This window comes from Dermacentor albipictus, chromosome 1, assembly GCF_038994185.2.
Source record: "Dermacentor albipictus isolate Rhodes 1998 colony chromosome 1, USDA_Dalb.pri_finalv2, whole genome shotgun sequence".
NCBI classification, from domain to species: Eukaryota; Metazoa; Arthropoda; class Arachnida; order Ixodida; family Ixodidae; genus Dermacentor; species Dermacentor albipictus.
This window is the reverse complement of record NC_091821.1, coordinates 42,250,409-42,270,051: the sequence shown is the minus strand read 5'-3', so window position 1 is coordinate 42,270,051 and position 19,643 is coordinate 42,250,409. Positions and strand designations below refer to the sequence as shown.

Genomic DNA, 19,643 nt, shown 5'->3' with positions numbered 1-19,643 from the left:
CGAACAAAACTTTACTGTCGAAATACTGTTAGCCTACTTTGCTAGCTTTGCTCGAGGATATAGAACTGCATTGCCGACAGTACAAAGTGCGTCGCATGCGTTGACCAGCAGTGGCAGTACCGCCGTAGCGCAGTATTCTTCGGTGAATTGCTTTGGGAGATGTGATCACTTTGGGAGATTTTGCATAACTCGCCACTGGACGTAGAGCAACAACGCATGCAGCAGCATTTCTTCAGCGCACACTGTTGCCCATAGGCCTCTGACGTGTCCGGTGCCGAGCGCAAAAGTGATCGTATCTCGTGTACCCGAAGGCAAACGATTGAGATAACAACCCTTTCATGCAAATCTATGTCCGGCGCCGAATCCGCACGCTATGGCTGTCGGGTGGCACAAAAACCAGCGCTCTTGAAGCAAGGGATGCGTATTCTGGAATGATCGCTCAATCATGGCTCAATGCGTGACACTCATTATGCTGCGATCGCCATCTGAAGTGCCATACAAAATTCCATGTCGGTGGGACGTGGATTTCCTTGTTTTTGCTGCATTTTTCTCACCGAGGCGCACATTACGCGGTGCACTGCTGCGATCGGCAATTGTTGTTTGAAACGCGCGTTTAGTTTGCATTCAGTTTTGCCACACGTGATTGGCTTAGGCCTCGCCGAGTCGCCAGCTGCGGCGAACACAAACTGAAAGCGCGTTTCGAACAACGATCTATGATCTCGCCTAGTAGGCGTGCAACAACCATTGTCACATGTCAGTAGCAGCGTGCGTGCCACTTCAAACGGGCAATCAACAAACAAGGTGGCGGCCATGACGTGTTTCCAGTGCACTGGTTGCTTCCGGCACGTGGTTGTATTTGTGAACAAAAATGGCGGTGCCCACACAAGTGTAATGTGGTGGTATTTTTCGCAATTTTAATGCAAGACAATCACATTTGAGCACATTTTGGAGCCTGCTAGCCTTACGCGAGTAGGCAATATACGGAGTTACGTTCTGGCAAATTTTGTTGATGTGGAATTGCAGTACAGCAGCATTTCGTTGCCGAGAGCTACACTATGCATTGAATCCTAGGGGCATTCGCCGGGGATACGAAAATGTTTCGTTGTCGCGAGAATTTTGTTGTTGCGGTATTTTGTTATCGTGGGTTTCGACTGGATTCGTGAACAAAGCTTACAAAAGTACTGAGCTAAGGGATTTCCTCTGTCGTGCCCTCTGTAAAGTCAGTCTGGAGATTATCCAGGCTGGCTTTAAGAAATTCAGCATACCGAACACACTCGACGGCACTGATGGTGACGTCATTTGGGGTGCCAAGCTTGCTACGAAGCATCCAATGAAGACTTCTCTGGCAGTTCCAACGAGGATGCAGCTTGTGGCATCGACTAGTGGGATTTAGTAGCTAAGATTACTGTAAATAAAGGTGTGTCATGCTCAAGATTGTTCATTTTTCTTTCTAAAAAGATATATGGGTCCACCTATAATCGAATTATATATATATTTTTTTATTTCTTGGCGAGCTCAACGTATAGGGGTCGACTTATATTTGTGGTCAACTTATTTTCAAGTAAATACAGTACGTCACCATAGTACTCCGTTTCACAATAATGGAGTGCAAGCTTTAGCTGATGCAACCCAATCAGGAGTGTCTCCAGAGTACATCACATAGCTTCTGCTTCCTTGCCATGTTGCTGTGAAACAAAGGAACAATGTAGATATATGAAGCGCAGAATGTCGCTTACATTCTTTTTTTTTTCTTAGATGTACACTTGTGTGCTTTCCTATTTTCTTTCTTCATAAATACAGGCTTGGTATACAGTCAAACCCACTTATTATTCAAGTGCCACGGAAGAAATTACATTGTTCTAACCGATAATTGTTATAACTGGGTTGCATGAGAAAAAAAATCAAAATGGGGGATAGCGTAACTGTTCTGAGAAAACTATAATGGCAGGGAGGCCAGTTCTGCTCCCCACCACCTCCCTCCATCTGGCTTCTGATTTTGTGGACTTGTTTAAGTGTTTAACTCTTCTTACTGCGTGCTGCGATTATGTGTTGTTAACAAGCTGCGGCTGTTGGCGTTCAAGAATGGCACTGCTATAACAATTCAAAGAGGGGTCACAGGTGGAAACTGACATACGAGCTCCGCCGAGGCATCACTTATGTGGCCTCAAAAGGCACCTTTTAAAGAATGCGAGAATGTTGCCGTGGCAGCATCTCAGCTTGAGAAATCCAGAAGAAAAGCTGGGATGAGATCGCCACAAGCATCTCGCCGCGTACTTCCCACTGGCTTGCACAAAAAAACCCCATGTCCGTCAGCCTCGCTTGCTTTACGCGAAGCTTGCCGGCACCCTTCTCCAAGACATCCAGGTGCTCCCTGAAGTGTAGCGGAGGGTCCCTCGCGAAAGGGAGCCCCTGAAGGACTGAATCATCTACCAGGGCCTCCCTCAGCAACAACCTTGAGGGAGCCTGCCCTACTGCACCAGTGCTGCCGTCATGCCCGTCACTGTCGCTGTTCGATGCGAGCACGTTTGCGACGATCGTCTATGGTCAGAAGCACTTCCTTTCCAAATCTACAGCAGTGCGTTTTCTTTTCACCGCCAACGTCGCGCATTGCCGATGATCAGCAGGCGTATCAGCCATCTTCCGTTTTGGGGGCGAGTCAAACGAGGCTGAAAAACCCAAGGCCAGGAACGACTTCGATGCAACGAACAAAGACAAGCACGAGCGACTTAGTCCGTTAGCAGAATTGCGCAGAATGAGGGCCCAGCCATGCCCAGTGAGCAATTTGAGAGCAGTGTTGTCGGTGCAGTTAGCACGGTCGATTTGTTTTTCGAAGGGTGGCGCGGCGTATAGCTATGCCCATTTGTGTTCGAAGGGGTAGAAGGGCGACGAGAAAGACGTGCGTGAGGCTGGCGTTGTAGAGAACCGCGCGGCAGTAGTTGGGGTGGCGGGCGATCGTGCAGTCGCTCGCATTTTACTTTTTCTTTTCAAGTATTTTGCATTCCATTACCTTTTGGCACGGACACCCAGCAGCCAGACTTCATCGTTATAACCAATATTGCGCTGTGGGGGCATTGCTTAAGTGGTTTATTTCCTCCATAGAAAACATACAAAGGTTGACGGCTGTCAAGTATTGATGGTGGGGTTAATTGCACTCTCCGAACAGGAGGGGATGGGGCGACAACAAACCCACCCCGCGTGCGTTTAGGGAAGGTTCGACTGCTGACCGGCGATAAGGTCCACGCCTGATCGACCGTGAACCAGAGGCATGAGACGGGAGGCGACGTTCGTACACTCACATTCAATTTAATAAGACAAAATTATGCCCGAGACATAATGGAAAACAAACATGCAAACTTCCAGTAGCGGGGCCTAGTTCGCGGAGAGCGTGCGGGTCACACAGCACACGCCCTGACGCCACTCGCGCGACACTAAGCCCACCACGTGGGAACCACTAACACTCGCGAAATACAAATAAAATATGCGGCACAAACGAAAAATACACGCGACAATAAATAGGGCAAAGACTACACTAACAGAACATACAAGAATCAACACGCGATGGATAAACAAAGGAAAGATTAAACGAGATTGGAAAAAGAGAGTCCGGCGGAAAGTTGTGAGAGCGGCCTGGAACACGAGGCTTATCTGGGGCGTGCTTGCCGAGGTCCCGGTCTGAAGAGCGTCGGGCTGCTGCAACCTCGCTGCCGAAGATCCTGACGGACTTACACCGTCTGTCGCTCGACCAACGAAGGCTTCGGCCTGGAGATCTCAGCTTGCCGACCACATCTTCAGCTGTCCCCCGGTGCACGACCTCGTTCCTTCGCCCTCCACGCTGCTCTCCCGGCTTCCCGAGCCGCTTCGTCCCTCCGTCGCGCCCCGGCGACCCCACGTGATCAACCCGTCGGGCGGGTTCGGGGACAATGGGAGGCGCCCTCCCTCCGCCGTTCAAGCGGCGTTGCGGCTGTGGTGGCAATGTCGGCCCACTTGAGAGGAGCGCGGGCATGCAACTCTGTGACACCACCCCGACGACAAGAATGTTATCCTAATAACATTCAAACTAACACAGAGTCATGTACGCGCACCTTAAGGAGACCGCACTCCTCACGCACTCGAAGGTCACGCGCACAATCACGTCGTCGTGTGGGTCACGGCAATTCGCACAAGGCGCTTCGCCGCGCACATCGCCGCCTCGCTCTCGGCCAGTCAGTGCAGTCCACAGCCCAACTCAAACACAAAAGAACAGAAAACTAGTGATAAAATAATGGTCCCGAGAATCCCCAGCTCCAAAATGAATGCGATACGGTATTGTCCCCTTGGGCCCTGTGACTGGCGCAAACCACGGCAAAGCCGGTACGCGCACTGTCCAGGCAACACACATCACACACAAAAAAGAAAACACAAACAAAAATACAGAGATCGGTGTATTGGAGGGCAGAAAAATGAACGACAAACGCAGTGAAACATATAAGAAATGTAGCGAGGCACTATTACAAAACTAAATTATCAATGCCGTGCCGTCTTCCCTTCTCAATATCTGCTACTTTTCAGTCGTCCTCGCTGGGGTCGCATTCCTGCCGTCCCCCGAGCTTTCCCGACACATCGGTGGGGAGACGCACTAGCCGCTCCACGGCGACATATCACTCCGCGCCCCGGTTGCCTGCTTTTGGCTCGGTGATTGGGGTACACCGAACCTTGCCGGGTCATCACCCACTCGCGGCGCCTGACCAACCGGGTGTCACGAAGTGCACGACTTAGCGGCACCTGCCGCGGCGAATATATCGCTCGCGCTCTCTTTCGCGGCGACGAGCAACGCTCCGCGACCCCCGAGCTCTGTCGACGCCTCCGTGACCTCTGCGCCATTTTGCGCGGCCTCTTCCTCACCCTCTGCAATCTGCTAGCGGTCCGTACCTCGTACCTCCGCGGTGTGTGGTAACTCGCCAGCCTCCGCCGCGCCACACACTTCGCCGCCTCTCTCGGCTTGCGATGTCGGCACCATTTGCCTGCGCGGCGGCTGACGTTTTTCGTGGCGAGCCTCTGACCATCGTCACCCACCACACCGCCTGATTCCCGAAGCACCGGCCTCTCGTTCGCTTCGAGGGCCCCGGTACCGAAGGGCTGAGGCATGATTGAGGACTCACGCTGGGCACAAACCTGAGCAAGGCTCACTCCAGGGGGATGAGGTTGGTCAGCGGCGGCGGTCGAGCCCGGCAGACACTCTGTGTTGCGAATGCTCTCGACACGGCCCTCCCTCGCGCGCAACAGCGCAATTTCCCTCTCTAACTCGAGGACGCGCTGGGAAGACCGTGCCGCATCGCACTCCTCCGCCTCGCGTTGACGCAGCTCTCGCGCTTTCCTGCGCTCGCGATGAGCCGCCTCCTCTTTGGAGCGCGTGTCGCGCACAAACTCCCGGAGCGCTGGCCCCTCAAGGCCCATCTGCCTCCCGACAGCCACGATGCGCTCCAACTCCTCGAGGAGTCCATCAGCCATATCTTGGCCTTCTCCCACTCTCCGCGGTACGCGTCTGTTCCGCCCGCTATGCCTCGTGGTCACGGAAGATCGTGGTCAGCAAGTCCTGTCGCGGACGCCAGTTGTCAAGTATTGATGGTGGGGTTAATTGCACTCTCCGAACAGGAGGGGATGGGGCGACAACAAACCCACCCCGCGTGCGTTTAGGGAAGGTTCGACTGCTGACCGGCGATAAGGTCCACGCCTGATCGACCGTGAACCAGAGGCATGAGACGGGAGGCGACGTTCGTACACTCACATTCAATTTAATAAGACAAAATTATGCCCGAGACATAATGGAAAACAAACATGCAAACTTCCAGTAGCGGGGCCTAGTTCGCGGAGAGCGTGCGGGTCACACAGCACACGCCCTGACGCCACTCGCGCGACACTAAGCCCACCACGTGGGAACCACTAACACTCGCGAAATACAAATAAAATACGCGGCACAAACGAAAAATACACGCGACAATAAATAGGGCAAAGACTACACTAACAGAACATACAAGAATCAACACGCGATGGATAAACAAAGGAAAGATTAAACGAGATTGGAAAAAGAGAGTCCGGCGGAAAGTTGTGAGAGCGGCCTGGAACACGAGGCTTATCTGGGGCGTGCTTGCCGAGGTCCCGGTCTGAAGAGCGTCGGGCTGCTGCAACCTCGCTGCCGAAGATCCTGACGGACTTACACCGTCTGTCGCTCGACCAACGAAGGCTTCGGCCTGGAGATCTCAGCTTGCCGACCACATCTTCAGCTGTCCCCCGGTGCACGACCTCGTTCCTTCGCCCTCCACGCTGCTCTCCCGGCTTCCCGAGCCGCTTCGTCCCTCCGTCGCGCCCCGGCGACCCCACGTGATCAACCCGTCGGGCGGGTTCGGGGACAATGGGAGGCGCCCTCCCTCCGCCGTTCAAGCGGCGTTGCGGCTGTGGTGGCAATGTCGGCCCACTTGAGAGGAGCGCGGGCATGCAACTCTGTGACAACGGCGCAGCAGCTTTTTATTGTTATAACTGATATATTGATAAAACCAGTATCGTTGTGAGTGGGTTCAACTGTATTGCATAGCCTGTATAGCATAAGACATACTGGTGGTAGTGTAGCACACCTTGCACTGCTGTTTGTTGTTACTATTGTACACTACTCTTAATGTCTGCTACAAAATGAGCATTTCTAGCTTTAACTGCAGCTGAATAACCCTGACATTTAGCTTAAATGTTGCATGTGTCAAATGGCTCTAACTTTGACCTTTCAATTACTCTGCAGGTTGTCTTTGTGGATGCTGTATACAAGACTCAGGGCAAAGGTCCAATGCTAATCCTGGCTGTAGAGGACTCCAATGGGGAAACTGAGGTGGTGGGTTTTGCTTTGTGTGCTGCCTCAGATGATATCACCATTCGGCTGGTGTTGGAGCGTTTCGTGCTGCACGTGGGCGCTGATGCAATTGACCGGACACAGACAGTCATGACTGACCGTGAAATGGTTGAGCGGGGACTGCTTCGCGACCTGTTCCCGAATGCTACCGAAGTCATCTCCATGTACCAGGTTAGTCACTCAAACAGTTTCCTGGCATACAGCCGACAGGGGAAAGCAAGTGGACACACGCAAGCTCTTGTGTGTGAGCACTTGTGTGTGTCAACTTGCTTGTCGCCATCTGGCACTGTGATTAAACACTCCCACGTTTGTCCGACCAACATGGCCACACTTTCAGTGCTCGTGAAGTTTCATAACAGGTCATGCCACTTTCAGCAATTTTGCACCCCCTGGTGATAATCAGCTTGAAAGCCGTCCACAGCAGGCAGCTCATGCCATAACACAAGTGCTGAATAACCTATGAAAGGAATACTCCTTCATCCCTAAAGTTCAATGTGTTGGGCTCTTTCTTGTCTTTGGTAGTCTGTTTTTAGTCTGGCGGTCAGACCTGTGACTCAATGTATTGTGCAGGAGCAGCTGTCACCGGTCGTGTATTGTGAGTAATGGTGCAGCGGTGGCGTAGAGGTAGAGCATCCACTTAGCTTGCAAGAGGACCATCGTTCGAATCCCGGTGCTGCACAATTTTCCACCGGATTAAAGAAAAAAATCCGCGTGGTACTAAAATTGCATAAACAGGCCTGGAGTGCGGCCTGATCCCGGGGACCAGAACCGGTAACGCACTCCCTCACCAGAGCAGGGTTGGCCACCCTGGTGCAGTACTTCGCCACAACCTCCCATATGAATACAACAATCAAACCCCGGCCCTCAGTCCCCAGCAGCTGCGAAGCAACGGACCATGGCGGCGGTGAGACCTGTGACACAGCAGAGGGTGCTAAGAATCTCTGGGTCTGGAGAGGTCGCCAATGGAATCTGAACCTGGCAACATTTAACGCTAGAACGTTATCTAGTGAGGCGAGTCTAGCAGTGCTATTGGAGGAATTAGCACTCAGTAAATGGGATATAATAGGGCTCAGTGAGCTTAAGACAAAAGAAGCATGTACAGTGCTAAAAGCCAGGCACGTCCTGTGCTACCGGGGCTTAGCGGAGAGAGAACTAAGAGTTGGATTGCTGATTAATAAGGATATAGCTAGTAATATACAGGAACTCTATATCATTAACGAGAGGGTGGCAGGTCTTGTCGTGAAACTTAATAAGAGGTGCAAATTGAAGGTCGTACAGGCCTACCGTACTTGCATTTCACCATGTCAGCTTAAAATGATAAAGAAGCTCATGTATGAAAGAGCATTATCATATCAGTGAGTGCTCAGTCCATGGGCTTTTATTGCAGGCTGCTCCTAGGAACATTTCGGGGGCTGAAATCGAGGGTTGCCCAGGAGGGTTTGAAATGATGTTGGTACAACATCATTTCATTTACTGTGCTGGCATTTTGTACAAAAGACAATCGAAAGGGCACACACAAATAGGTCTGCAAACTCTTAACTGTTTATTGCTCGCAGGCACACTAAATATATTAAGACAAGAAAGGGTCATCGAGAGCAAATAAAAAAAAAACAATAGACTAAAGGGAAAAAATTTAAAACCCTTTGAGGGTCAATGACGTAAATCTAAGGCACCGCAAACAAGTCCAAAAATGGTCGATGCCGTATATTTACGGCGCCGTCTGTACGTTTAAAAAGCGCGCCAATTTCCTAACTTTTTCTTTTCTGTCATATGCTGCCACTAGTATGTGGGAATACTGGGAATTTTTATCACGCACCTCCCTCTCTCGGTTTTCGTTGCATGGTTTGTTTTAGAGCTAGTTCGCTCCCGCGCGTCTATATACTACCGCTCGCGCATTGGCGCATGCGGGTGGGCAGTGGTTTTGGTTTTGTTCTGCGGGTGGTTTCGGCTTCTTGTGCTTGCAAAACTGATGGCTAGCCCGTTACTAATTGCTGAAAGGGCGACCGCTTGTTTCTCGCTCGTTTAGTGCTCACAGGGGTGCGCATAGGAAGGATGCCGTTACTTTCTTTTTTTTTCACACTTGCGAAAACTAATTGCCTCTAGTTGGCGATCACATGAAGATTAGCGGAAGTTTGTCACAAGTTTTGTTTTGACGGGCATACAACCACACAGTTTTCTTGAGTGCGCGCACCTACGCAGTTCGATTACGCTATGGTGTACATATTACTGTAAGAGCAGGAACGTTTGAGTCTTGCAAAATATTGTCATGTGCACATTTTCAAGGCCTTGAACTATGGTATAACAATGCATCAAATTTTTTATTCTTATAAGTTTATTACCTTTTTTTATTGTTGGTATTCATGAATGAAAAGTACATATATACTGATGCAAAATATTTTTTTCTCACTTTATGGTCACCCTAAAAAAATTGCGGTAAATTTTTTTCGAAATAAGTTCCTAAGAAGAATTGTAATCTGCAATAAAAAAAAAGAATCGACCCTGGGCAGTCGCATATGGCGAAAAAAATCAACCCTCAAAGGTTTAAAAGCTGCTTCTCCCAGTACCACCAAAGGGGTGTGCACATGGCTTCTTGAATTATTCTTTACTATAATGTATGCTTCTCTTGTCATGATCTGCATACTTTGTCTTTTTGTTACCCAAGTCACTCAAGACTTTTTCAGCAATAGAAGCTATGAAGGGGGCTGGATAACTACCTACTGTTTCTTACCTTCATTACCTATTACTGCAGACTTTTCTTGACCATGTCGTCACATGATTTTCTGATAGCTTGGTTAATGTTCAAGATGGAAAGTGCACTTTGTACCAACTTAGAATGGCCTTTCAAGTGCTTAGAAGCATTTTTCACTCCTTGTTCTGTACTTCCAAAATTTTTGTTGCACTGAATATCAACTTCACTTACTAAATCTGGACTTCGCACTTGTTATCTGGCATTTCTAACGTAAATACCAGGCCTTGGTGTGTGCATGAAAACATTTCTAAACTTTCTGTTTCAGTCACTTCTGAAAACCTGCCATATAAAGTTAAGTCTCGTTAATTCGAACATGCTTAATTCGAACTTCCAGCTCATTCAAAGTGACGCTGTGGTCCTGTCAAAGTTATGTGTATTCCAATGGGCGAAAATGCCTGGTAATTCAAACGCACAAGCATTGGCGACGGTTAATTCAAACATACCGCACTCTGACAGTGCTCTCAGCAGCGCGCCAAATCACACGGCGGTGCCCCCGACCAGCATTGCTCTGACCCCGCCATCGAGGAGAAGCTTAGGAGAGACCCTCAATGCCGCGCGCGAGGGTCCGTATAAAGTCCAAGCTTGATAACACGGTTGCCGCGCACCCTACACTGTATGTGCGAGTGAAAACGTGCGCGGGGAGCCGATGATCATGGCTCAATATCGCCGGAGCGAAAGAAATGGAGCGGGGAGGAAGCACGCCATCTTCCATCGTGTGCGAGGATCGGGGGGAGGGGAGGGGAGGGGAGAAAGAGGGGGCGGCGTTCTACTCGGGCTGCGGGGTCGCGCGGCCGTATATTGAGAGCGGTTTGTGTTGTGGGCCGAGTCTAGGTGCATTGGTGGCTCATAGCTTTGTGTGTGCTGTGTGTTTTCGACGCTTACTATTCATTGAGGCGATAAACAGCACAAATGTCACTTCACTCACTGCTGCTGCCACATTTCCTCATGCAAGCGTTTTGACAGCGAGTTTCTACGGTCGAGTGACATGTGTTCATGTTTGCTTGTGCGTGTGTGACACCGTGCTTGTTAATTTATTAGTATGCCTATGTTTACAAGATTATACGGCCGATAAAACCACTGTCCTTGCTTCGTATAGCTGTCCACTAATTTGCTATCGCAATCGATGCTTCGCTTTTCGAGCAAAGCTGGGAATTTTTTTTGCAATGACGAGTCTAAACCGAGACGTCCCGATGAAAAGGCTGTCGGAGACAGTGTGCCGCATCCAATTCTGTACAAGACGGACCCTTAATACAAGGACGCGAAGGCAATACCCAGTAGTACCTCATTCTCCTTAATTTTGCACGCGGCGACGCCGCAACAGAATGGCACACACCAACACGAATTTGATCAGTGGCAACGACTTCGTCATCTTCATAAGACATGATGCGTTAAGAATGCAGGATGAAGAACGTAAACACAGCACTGATCTGTCAGCAGACGAAGAAAAAAGCATGCGAGCATGCATACGGAAGCAGCAGCGGAGGCCCAGTTCGGCTTTGGCAACTCCGCCGTGGCAGTCTTAGGTGGCAGTAAGGGGGCTTAGGTGGCAGAAATAATTAGTGCTACCCATCAAGCTGGTGGGAAAGCAAATCCACTTCCACCTTGCCCTTCCTCGCAACTGCGCTCCCCTTGCCCTGCCTCTCAACTCCATTGTAACTCCCTCACCTTCGATGGTCTCCGCGCGTGCCCACCTCTGCACGTGCCCACCTCTGCGCGTGCCCACCTCTGCGCGTGCCCACCTCTGCGCGTGCCCACCTCTGCGCGTGCCCACCTCTGCGCGTGCCCACCTCTGCGCGTGCCCACCTCTGCGCGTGCCCACCTCTGCGCGTGCCCACCTCTGCGCGTGCCCACCTCTGCGCGTGCCCACCTCTGCGCGTGCCCACCTCTGCGCGTGCCCACCTCTGCGCGTGCCCACCTCTGCGCGTGCCCACCTCCGCACCGGCCCGGCACCAGCTTAGCCCGCTCCCTGAAGTTTTGTTTTCTGCCGTTATCGGGGGAAGCGAGTGTTGGCCAGGGCCGGCAGTTTCATGGTCATTGCTCACTGTGGGCTTGCACGCCGCGATAGTTCACGACTTGCACTGTTCATGCATCGTACTATGGTGCACGAGTAATTCAAGAACAAGTCCTCCTTTTAATTCGAACTTCTTTTAATTCAGATAAATTTTTGGGCCCCCTTCGAGTTCGAATTATCAAGATTTGACTGTAGGATGCAAATTCGAAAATAATCTACATAACAAAAACATCCAACAGCTCCAAGGCTTTATGTAACGAAGTTCACCATGCAAGATCCTGTACAACCTAGAAATATGCACAAAGCTGAAGCTAAACTTGACCCTATACATATCCCAGCTTTCTGCAAAAACACTGATCCTTAAAGCATAACGAACAGTGATTCAAGGTACTGTAATCTTAAGAGATTATAAAAGGAATCTAGCCTCTGTCTATACTGATTCTGGAGCATCGCTGACCTGTATGGGTCGATACATTTCTCAACTGCTTGTAAGGCTGCTCCTTGTGGAACCAGGGCACCAATAGAAAAAAAATAGCGGTTCTGGTTCGGGTTTAGTGTGCTCCAGTTTCATTCCGGTTTAGTTCCGATTTGGAGAAATAAACATTTATGATGGTTCGCATAGTGAACCGGTTCAGGACAGTAAAATTTATCCTACCCTATGGCGAAATGCTGCAGAGTTCTATCAACTTGTCCACATAGCGCATGCACAGGCTTTGTCAGGAGGTGGAAGAAATGTGCTTTCAGACCCATGAGAGAAAAATTCAGGGTTTTTTACATGCATATTATTGAAGTTTAATGCCGTACAACTACAGCAGCAATACAAAAAAAACAAGGTTATCTTTGGCAGTGTTGTTGCAAGAGTGTTTCACACACGGTGCAATGCCTCGACGCATCCTCCCTCTTTCCAGCTTTTCTTTTTATTGTCATCCATACTGAGTACGGAGAAAAGAATAGAAGCTTATAAAGGTGTTTGAATATCCAAAATTTCTAATCTAACCAAATATGAGTATTTCAGAAAAATGTCTGTCTAATATCGAGTAGAATATAGACTATTTCCAATTTCAAAAAAGTGAAATTAAACATTACGCAGAGCTTGTTCAGCAGCAAAAGGCTTGTTTACATTATTTTATACATATTCACAGTGACACAGTACAATCACATCTTGTGATGACATTGTCCCAAGAGAGAGAGAGAGAGGAATATAGGAAGGCAGGGATGTTAACCAGTCAAGGGTCTGGTTGGCTACCCTACGCTGAGGGAAGGGAGAAGGGGAAGAGAGAGGTGTAGATACGTGTACGGACAGTACTTGAGTTAAAGCCGCTCTCACAAACCAGACATTCTGAGAAAGCACAAAAGTGCCTTCACTGCCTTCTGAGCCGATGATCGCTTGGGACTGTGCTCTAGTAATGTCTGTTCACTCAGAGGACGATCATCGAATTTCCTGAATGTGTTGGACAAAGATTGTCTTTGTGTTTGAAATTGACGACAATGGCACAATAAGTGGTCAATCTTCTCCTTGCATCCGCAAACGTCACACGTAGGACTATCAGCCATTCCAATTGCGTATAGTAGAGTGTATAGCGCTCATTAGCAAAAGGCAATACTACAGCGCTGCATATTGTTTTGAAGAAATCCAAAGATGGTAAGATTGGTGAAATATTTCATAAATATTGATATTACATATATTACAACTCTGAACTTCTAATCTGCAGCATACAAAGAAGCCAGCAAGTGTCATTCTGCTCAGTTTTTGGCTCTTTTTGCTTAAATAAAAGTATGTGAGGCCATTGCTGCTTCTGAAACATAAAGACAGTTTGTGCTAAGCACCGCAAGAATATTTCTTATGCAGCTGCATCTGGTACATAGTTTTGCACTGACTAAGCATTGATAAAATATCCAAATTGAACATACAGTCGACTCCCGATAATTCGAAGCCGCTTAATTGGAATTTTCGGTTAATTAGAAGTGAAGTGCTGGTCCCGTCAGTTTTGCATGTAATCCTATAAAAGAAATCGCTCGATAATTCGAAGTCCTCATCCAGTAATATTGTTTAACTAGGAAGCTAATTTTCAGCCGGGATCCTCGAGGTGACCGTCATTCTTTGGTAGAATGTGCAATTTTTCAAGTGTTGCAACAGTTCCGTGCTCCGCGTTGGTGTCATCGCCACCGCAGCCGACCGCAACGCCATCCTTCTTGGAGCGGCGCGATTATCCATTGCTACGGCTGCTGTGGCCTCTGCGATCAACTCCGGCGGGAGGCGAAGCGGCTCCCGCCGGAGGCCACGCGTGGCTGCCGCGCGTGGCCGGAGCTGATCGCGGAGGCCACGTGGGTGCCATAGGTGCACGCAGCGCTGCATACTGGCAGTGGCGAGATTGTGCGAGATTAGTCTTGCAGCTTGCGCAGCGTATGTCGAGGCGTATGTTGGTTGAGCGCCTTTGTGCGGGTAGCTCGTAGGCTAGGTTGTTCCATGGGTGATTCGGAATTGACTGTACCTAGACGCGCAGTTTATAGCCATGGCAAACCGTGGCTCTTATCGCACGCTCGACCTGGCAACGAAAGTCGAGGTTTTGAAGGAAGTTGAGAAGGGAGGTGCCGCCAAACAAGACATAGCGCGGAAGTACGGGATCAAGCCGAACACGCTCTCAAACTACATCAAGAACAAGCGCACAATAATGGATGCATTTTAGAACGACAAGTTCAAGACTTCTCGGAAGCGAATGCGCACCGGCGCTTACCCAGAGTTGGAGAAGGCTCTGCTGGTTTGAATTAGGGAGGCCAGGAGCAACAAACTTCCTCTCAGCGGAGACATCGTTGCGATGAAAGCCCGAACGCTTGCAGCAATGTTGGGGATCGATGACTTCGTTTTGTCAGATGGATGGCTGACACGCTTCAAAGATCGCCATGACCTGGTTTTCAAGAGCGTGTGTGGTGATAAGGCGTCCGTTAACCAGGAAACATGCGCCACGTGGAAGGACGGAAAGCTGCGTGAATATCTCGCCGAATACAGACCGGAAGACATTTTCAATGCAGATGAGACTGCACTCTTCTATCGGCTTCTACCAGAGAAGACCCTGACATTCAAGGACGACGACTGTGCTGGGGGCAAACGCAGCAAGGAGAGAGTGTCGATGCTGATCGCGGCAAACATGACTGGCACGGAACGATGTCGGTTACTTGTGATCAGGAAAGCCGCGAAGCCGAGATGTTTTAAAGGCGTGAAGACGCTGCCTGTGGACTATGAGGCAAACAAAAAAGCGTGGATGACGGCCGAAATCTTCAAGAGCTGGATAAGCAAATTGGACTGCAAGTTTGCTGCTTCGAACCGCAAGGTGTTGTTTCTTGTCGATCACTGCAGTGCTCACGTGAATGTGCCAGCCTTGAGTGCAATACGCCTCGCATTTTTGCCTGCAAACACAATGGCTGTTTTGCAGCCAATGGACCAAGGCATCATCAAGAATGTTAAAGTCCTGTACAGGCGGCACCTCCTCAAGCGCATGATTTTGTGTATGGATAGCTCCACAAAGTACGAGGTGAGCCTGCTTAGTGCCATCCACATGTTGGCGCGAGCATGGGATCGTGTGAAGCAAGAAACAATCGCAAACTGCTTCAGGGCTTGCGGTTTTGTGGCAGCTTCTTTGGAGGATGCCTCTGAAATTTTAGCAGAGGAAGCGTCAACAAGCGAGCTTGACGGCACTGATTTTGGTGATGCTCTCGGGGACGTCAATTTTGAAGATTACGTCGCCGTAGACAAGGCGGTCGAAACATGCGGTGCGCTGACGGATAGCGAAATTGTAGAGATTTTTCCGCCCCAGGAAAGCGACGATGACGCTGAAGGCGAGCCGCAACCTAAGGCTGCCGATGTAGCTGCGGGCCTTGCTTTGCGGAGCGCTTCTTTACCGCTGAAGGTAACGCGGAAGAAGCACTCCGCCACATCTACAGCCTGCAGAGCTTGCTTTCAGCAGCGCGATTCGGCAAGAAGAAGCAAAGCAAGATGACCGACTATTTTTCTTAGAGAAAATACTCAATTTCGCCACAAATAAAGTGCTGTTTTTTGTGTTTTGTGCTTAATTGGAAGTTCGTTTAATTCGAAGTTTTTTGCGGTCCCCGTGAACTTCGTATTAACGGGAGTCGACTGTATTGTTCCCAAGGAATGATTTGCAGAAATCGAAGAGCACTATACTCTGCTTGGAGGTGCCAAAGATGCGTTGTACTATGGCACATAACAAAAGCACATTTCCGCTGCTATTGCCATTGTTACCATGCATTGAGAAGGTGACGACATTCATTAGCGACTGCAATATTATCCTTACAAGAAGCTGTGCTGATGAACTACAGTCGAATCTCGATAATTTGAACTTTAAGGGGCCCGGAAATTTGTTTGAATTAAAGGAAGCTAATTGAATGCAGGACTTATCTGCAGTGGCACATGTGCAGTGAGCTAACACACAAGCGGGAAGTTCCAGAAGATTTATTCACATGTATTTACAAATTACAGTCAATGTCTGATTTTTCGGGCTCCGTAGGTGCCACGAAAACGTCCGAAAAATCGGGCGGTCCAAAAAATGAATGCATGTATTTTACTGCCCCAAGGGCTTATTCTGCTCATACTGTGACAGGAGACGGCGGGTGCTCACGTGTATAATTAAAGGAAACGTCCTGTGACTATTGCCCTTTCTAACTTTTGGTATGCTTCACCGCGTTAACACTCCTGTATTGGGGCGAAGCTGACATTTGGGAACTGTTATTATGCAACGCCATGCTTTCCGCACTCTGAAACCATTGGCGACGATTACAAAGGCAGAGTCGGCGCCATTGCTATCAGCGGCAAATTGTTTCAATCAAAAACATGACACCAAACAGCAAAAAGCCTGGTAGCGAAGGTCGAAGTAGCTAGGCCGAAGTTGCTGCGGTGTGGCTATGGCTGCCAGTGGATCTAGGTGTGAGAGCGCTGGCTCGAGGCTGCGAGATAACATGTCGGTGGTGGTGGCTTCGATTAATGCCATTTCGGACCTGCGGTCATGGCAAAAAGTCTGCAAAATCAGACGGCGAAGGTTTTTTGCGTCCGAAATTTCTGACGTTCTTAAACATTGACTGGACCGCCATGTACGATGGTGTACATGGTGGTGCTGCGAAGGCATCCGAATTATGGGCCATGTCCGAAAATTGGGGGTCCGAAAAATTGCTCATTGACTGTACAGGACACCTGTCACTTACAAAAGTAATTGATGATGTGTACCTGTACACACATCCGCACAAATTTCTGCCACAATTTTTCTCTTTTTCTTTTTTTTCCCCGCACGGAGCGTTGAGGGGTCTTTCCTAAGCTCTTGCTCTATGGCAGAGTCGGAGGAATGCTGGTCGGAGGCGCCGCCGCAAGATTTGGCACACTGCTGAGAGCATTGTCAGAGCACAGTATGTTCGAATCTGCCGTCGCAAATGCTTGCGCGCTTGAATTACTGGGCATTTTGGTCCATTGGAATACACATAACTTTGACGGTACCACAGCATCAATTCGAATAAACCAAACATTCGAATTAACAAGATTCAACTGTAGTTCGCTTTCCTATATTCTCTTCTTGAGGGCACCGTCTTTCTTTAGCACTTCTTGTGTCCTGATGTGTGCGTTTTATGGGGTATCTGCTAACAGTAGTGAGCTGACCTTATGGCTGAAGTGCGAACGTTAACAGAAATTGCAATTCTGCAGTGCCCCTTAAGCAGTGCTTCAACGAAACAGGCACAGCTGAGTTCAGAAGTGCAAGCATCTCTGCCGAGGTGGCCATATAGTTACCAGCGTAGTAAATTTTCTACCCTCCTTCCTACTTTCGTAGCACAGAGTGCTCCAAGCTGGCGTAACCAGCTTACTTGGTAGAGAAACTTTACTTCAGCTGCCGTCGTTTCTCCTCTTCCATCAGAGATGGGACGCCATAGACGTTTGCATTTAGAGAAAAGACTTTATGTACAAAATATTTACATCGACTGCTATTTACAGTGGGTCTGACGTATCAACTCGACATAGCCGATAGTGCATAACACCGTTCGTACGTCAAGACCCCTCGGTTACACTGGGATCGGCGCCTTAACTCGGCAGAGCCGAAAGTGCAGAGCACCTTTCCTGCGCCCAGAACCTCCGTGAAAGGTCGGGAGCCAGGTTTTAACCCTTCAGTTGCTCCTCCCGAATCCCCTCACGGCAAATCACGACACCCCAGTGACCTGATTGGGTCAACTGGGCTGTCACTCATTGGACGCTCTTTCTCACCCTCTCCCTGCGTTCCTCAGAACATTCAGAGAGACAGAGGGAGAGAAAAGAACCACCAAACAACAAATAAACAAACATCCCAACCATTTTGTCTCCGCGACATGTATGGAAAAGTCTCCCGACACTTTGAAGAACACTTACGGGGGACGACCATCTGCGTCGCCCCGTCCTCGCACCTTAATTAAAGCCATCGCACACTGCATGCTACAAAGGGCACCCCTGCCGAAGTGCACCCACCGATTCACCATGCCGTCTTGTGCAGGGTTCGTTTCCTCCGGCGGGCCCGTAAAGCTAAGTGCACAGATGGATTTGTCTCGGGTGCCAGCCTGCCTTTCAAGAGACCGCACATCGGGTCACCGATCCCTCTGGCTTTAAGTTGCCCCTTTGTACCCCAAGCGTGCCCATTGACGCCCTAATGACGCTTTGCCTGTGGTCCGTCCCAGGCAGGGCGCCTCCGTCCGCGCTTCCGGGCCAAAGGGCCCCCAACGTTGCACCCTTTTCTACGTTTCAAGACGGCACGCGCGACAGGTTAAGATGTCCCGAGGTGTCAGCGCGGGCTATCTGCCGCCAAAGAGCGCCTCCCGACTCATTACCGAAGCGCCCGGCTGGTTTTACTCTCGGCGAAGCCCGAAAACGGCGACCTCCCACAATTCTGGGGCGAAATTACCTCTCAGCGTCCATGCCGTTTGTCAACATCCTTTACAAGCATGTACCTATCGTCTATCCCCATTCTCGCGCGTAACGTGACTCTTGAATCATAACAATGTCGTGGAGTGTGCCGACTTATATGTAATTATTTTGAGGAATCGATTATGTATTATGCAGCCGTTTGGCACCCTATATACCTGACCCGTTTCGTACCGTAACGGTAACCTTTTTTGTTGTTGTTGTTGTTCAGGTTCATTTCAGGTTCAGGCACATTCTAAGAATATCAGTTTAGGACACCCTGTGTGGAACATTGTAGAAAGCATCTTAACCATTTATGAAAAGGCACTTATCTGAATAAGTCGGCAACTTCCGAATTGCGGATTTGGAATGGGTTGTCCAAAGGGAGCAGGCAAAGCCGTTGCGACAGAAACGTTGCCAAGTTATGTTGCCAAGTGTTCCATCTTCATCGATCACACGGAAAGGGTTTCCTTTCCTTTTGGGTCTTCATTGAGAAATATAAGTTTAGTGTTGGCTCTGTGGCAGCTTTAATTTCCTTGGACAATTTTTTCAACTTGACTTTTTCACACTGTTGAACAGCTGCCCCCCCCCCCCCCCTTTCTCCTCTTTTTTTTTTTCTACATGTGTTTTCATGTGTGTGGTGCACCTTAAAATTTTTCTTCATTGCTCTTTCAGCTTTTTGTCTGGCATCTTCACCATCAATTATGATGAATGTCCCAGTTTTTTCTGACCGGAGCAGTCGTCAGTCATGTTGTCTTAAGTGTTTTACTGCTTGTGGGACTTCATTTCTTCTTTTTTTTTCTTGCTAGAGCTGTTCTTTACATACGTAATCAGAAATGCAAGCTTCCTTTTTGTCTTCTGTTGTCATGTTTCCAGTATTAGACAAGGGACAAGCACGGTATCCGAATGAATCCCTTGTGTATTGCAAGTCGAGGGCATTGTTTCAGTGCACGACATGGCCCTCCTTTTCTGTAACAGCAGTGTAGTACTCTCAGAAGGTGTTAATGACTTTCTAGCACTTGTCTACAGTGTCAAGCATGCACTTTACATCCACGCAAAGGTTGTCATAGACGCATTATTCTATTGA

At 49.2% G+C, this 19,643-nt stretch overlaps 1 protein-coding gene across 1 annotated transcript in view; it reads left to right on the top strand.

The window, feature by feature from the left end:
- LOC135906485 (uncharacterized) overlaps nucleotides 1-19,643 on the top strand; it is a 72,255-nt gene that overhangs the window by 29,824 nt on the left and 22,788 nt on the right. The window contains exon 6 of the mRNA XM_065437891.2: nucleotides 6,767-7,045. Coding sequence (XP_065293963.1) covers nucleotides 6,767-7,045 — 279 coding nt within the window. The remainder of the gene's footprint in view (nucleotides 1-6,766; nucleotides 7,046-19,643) is intronic.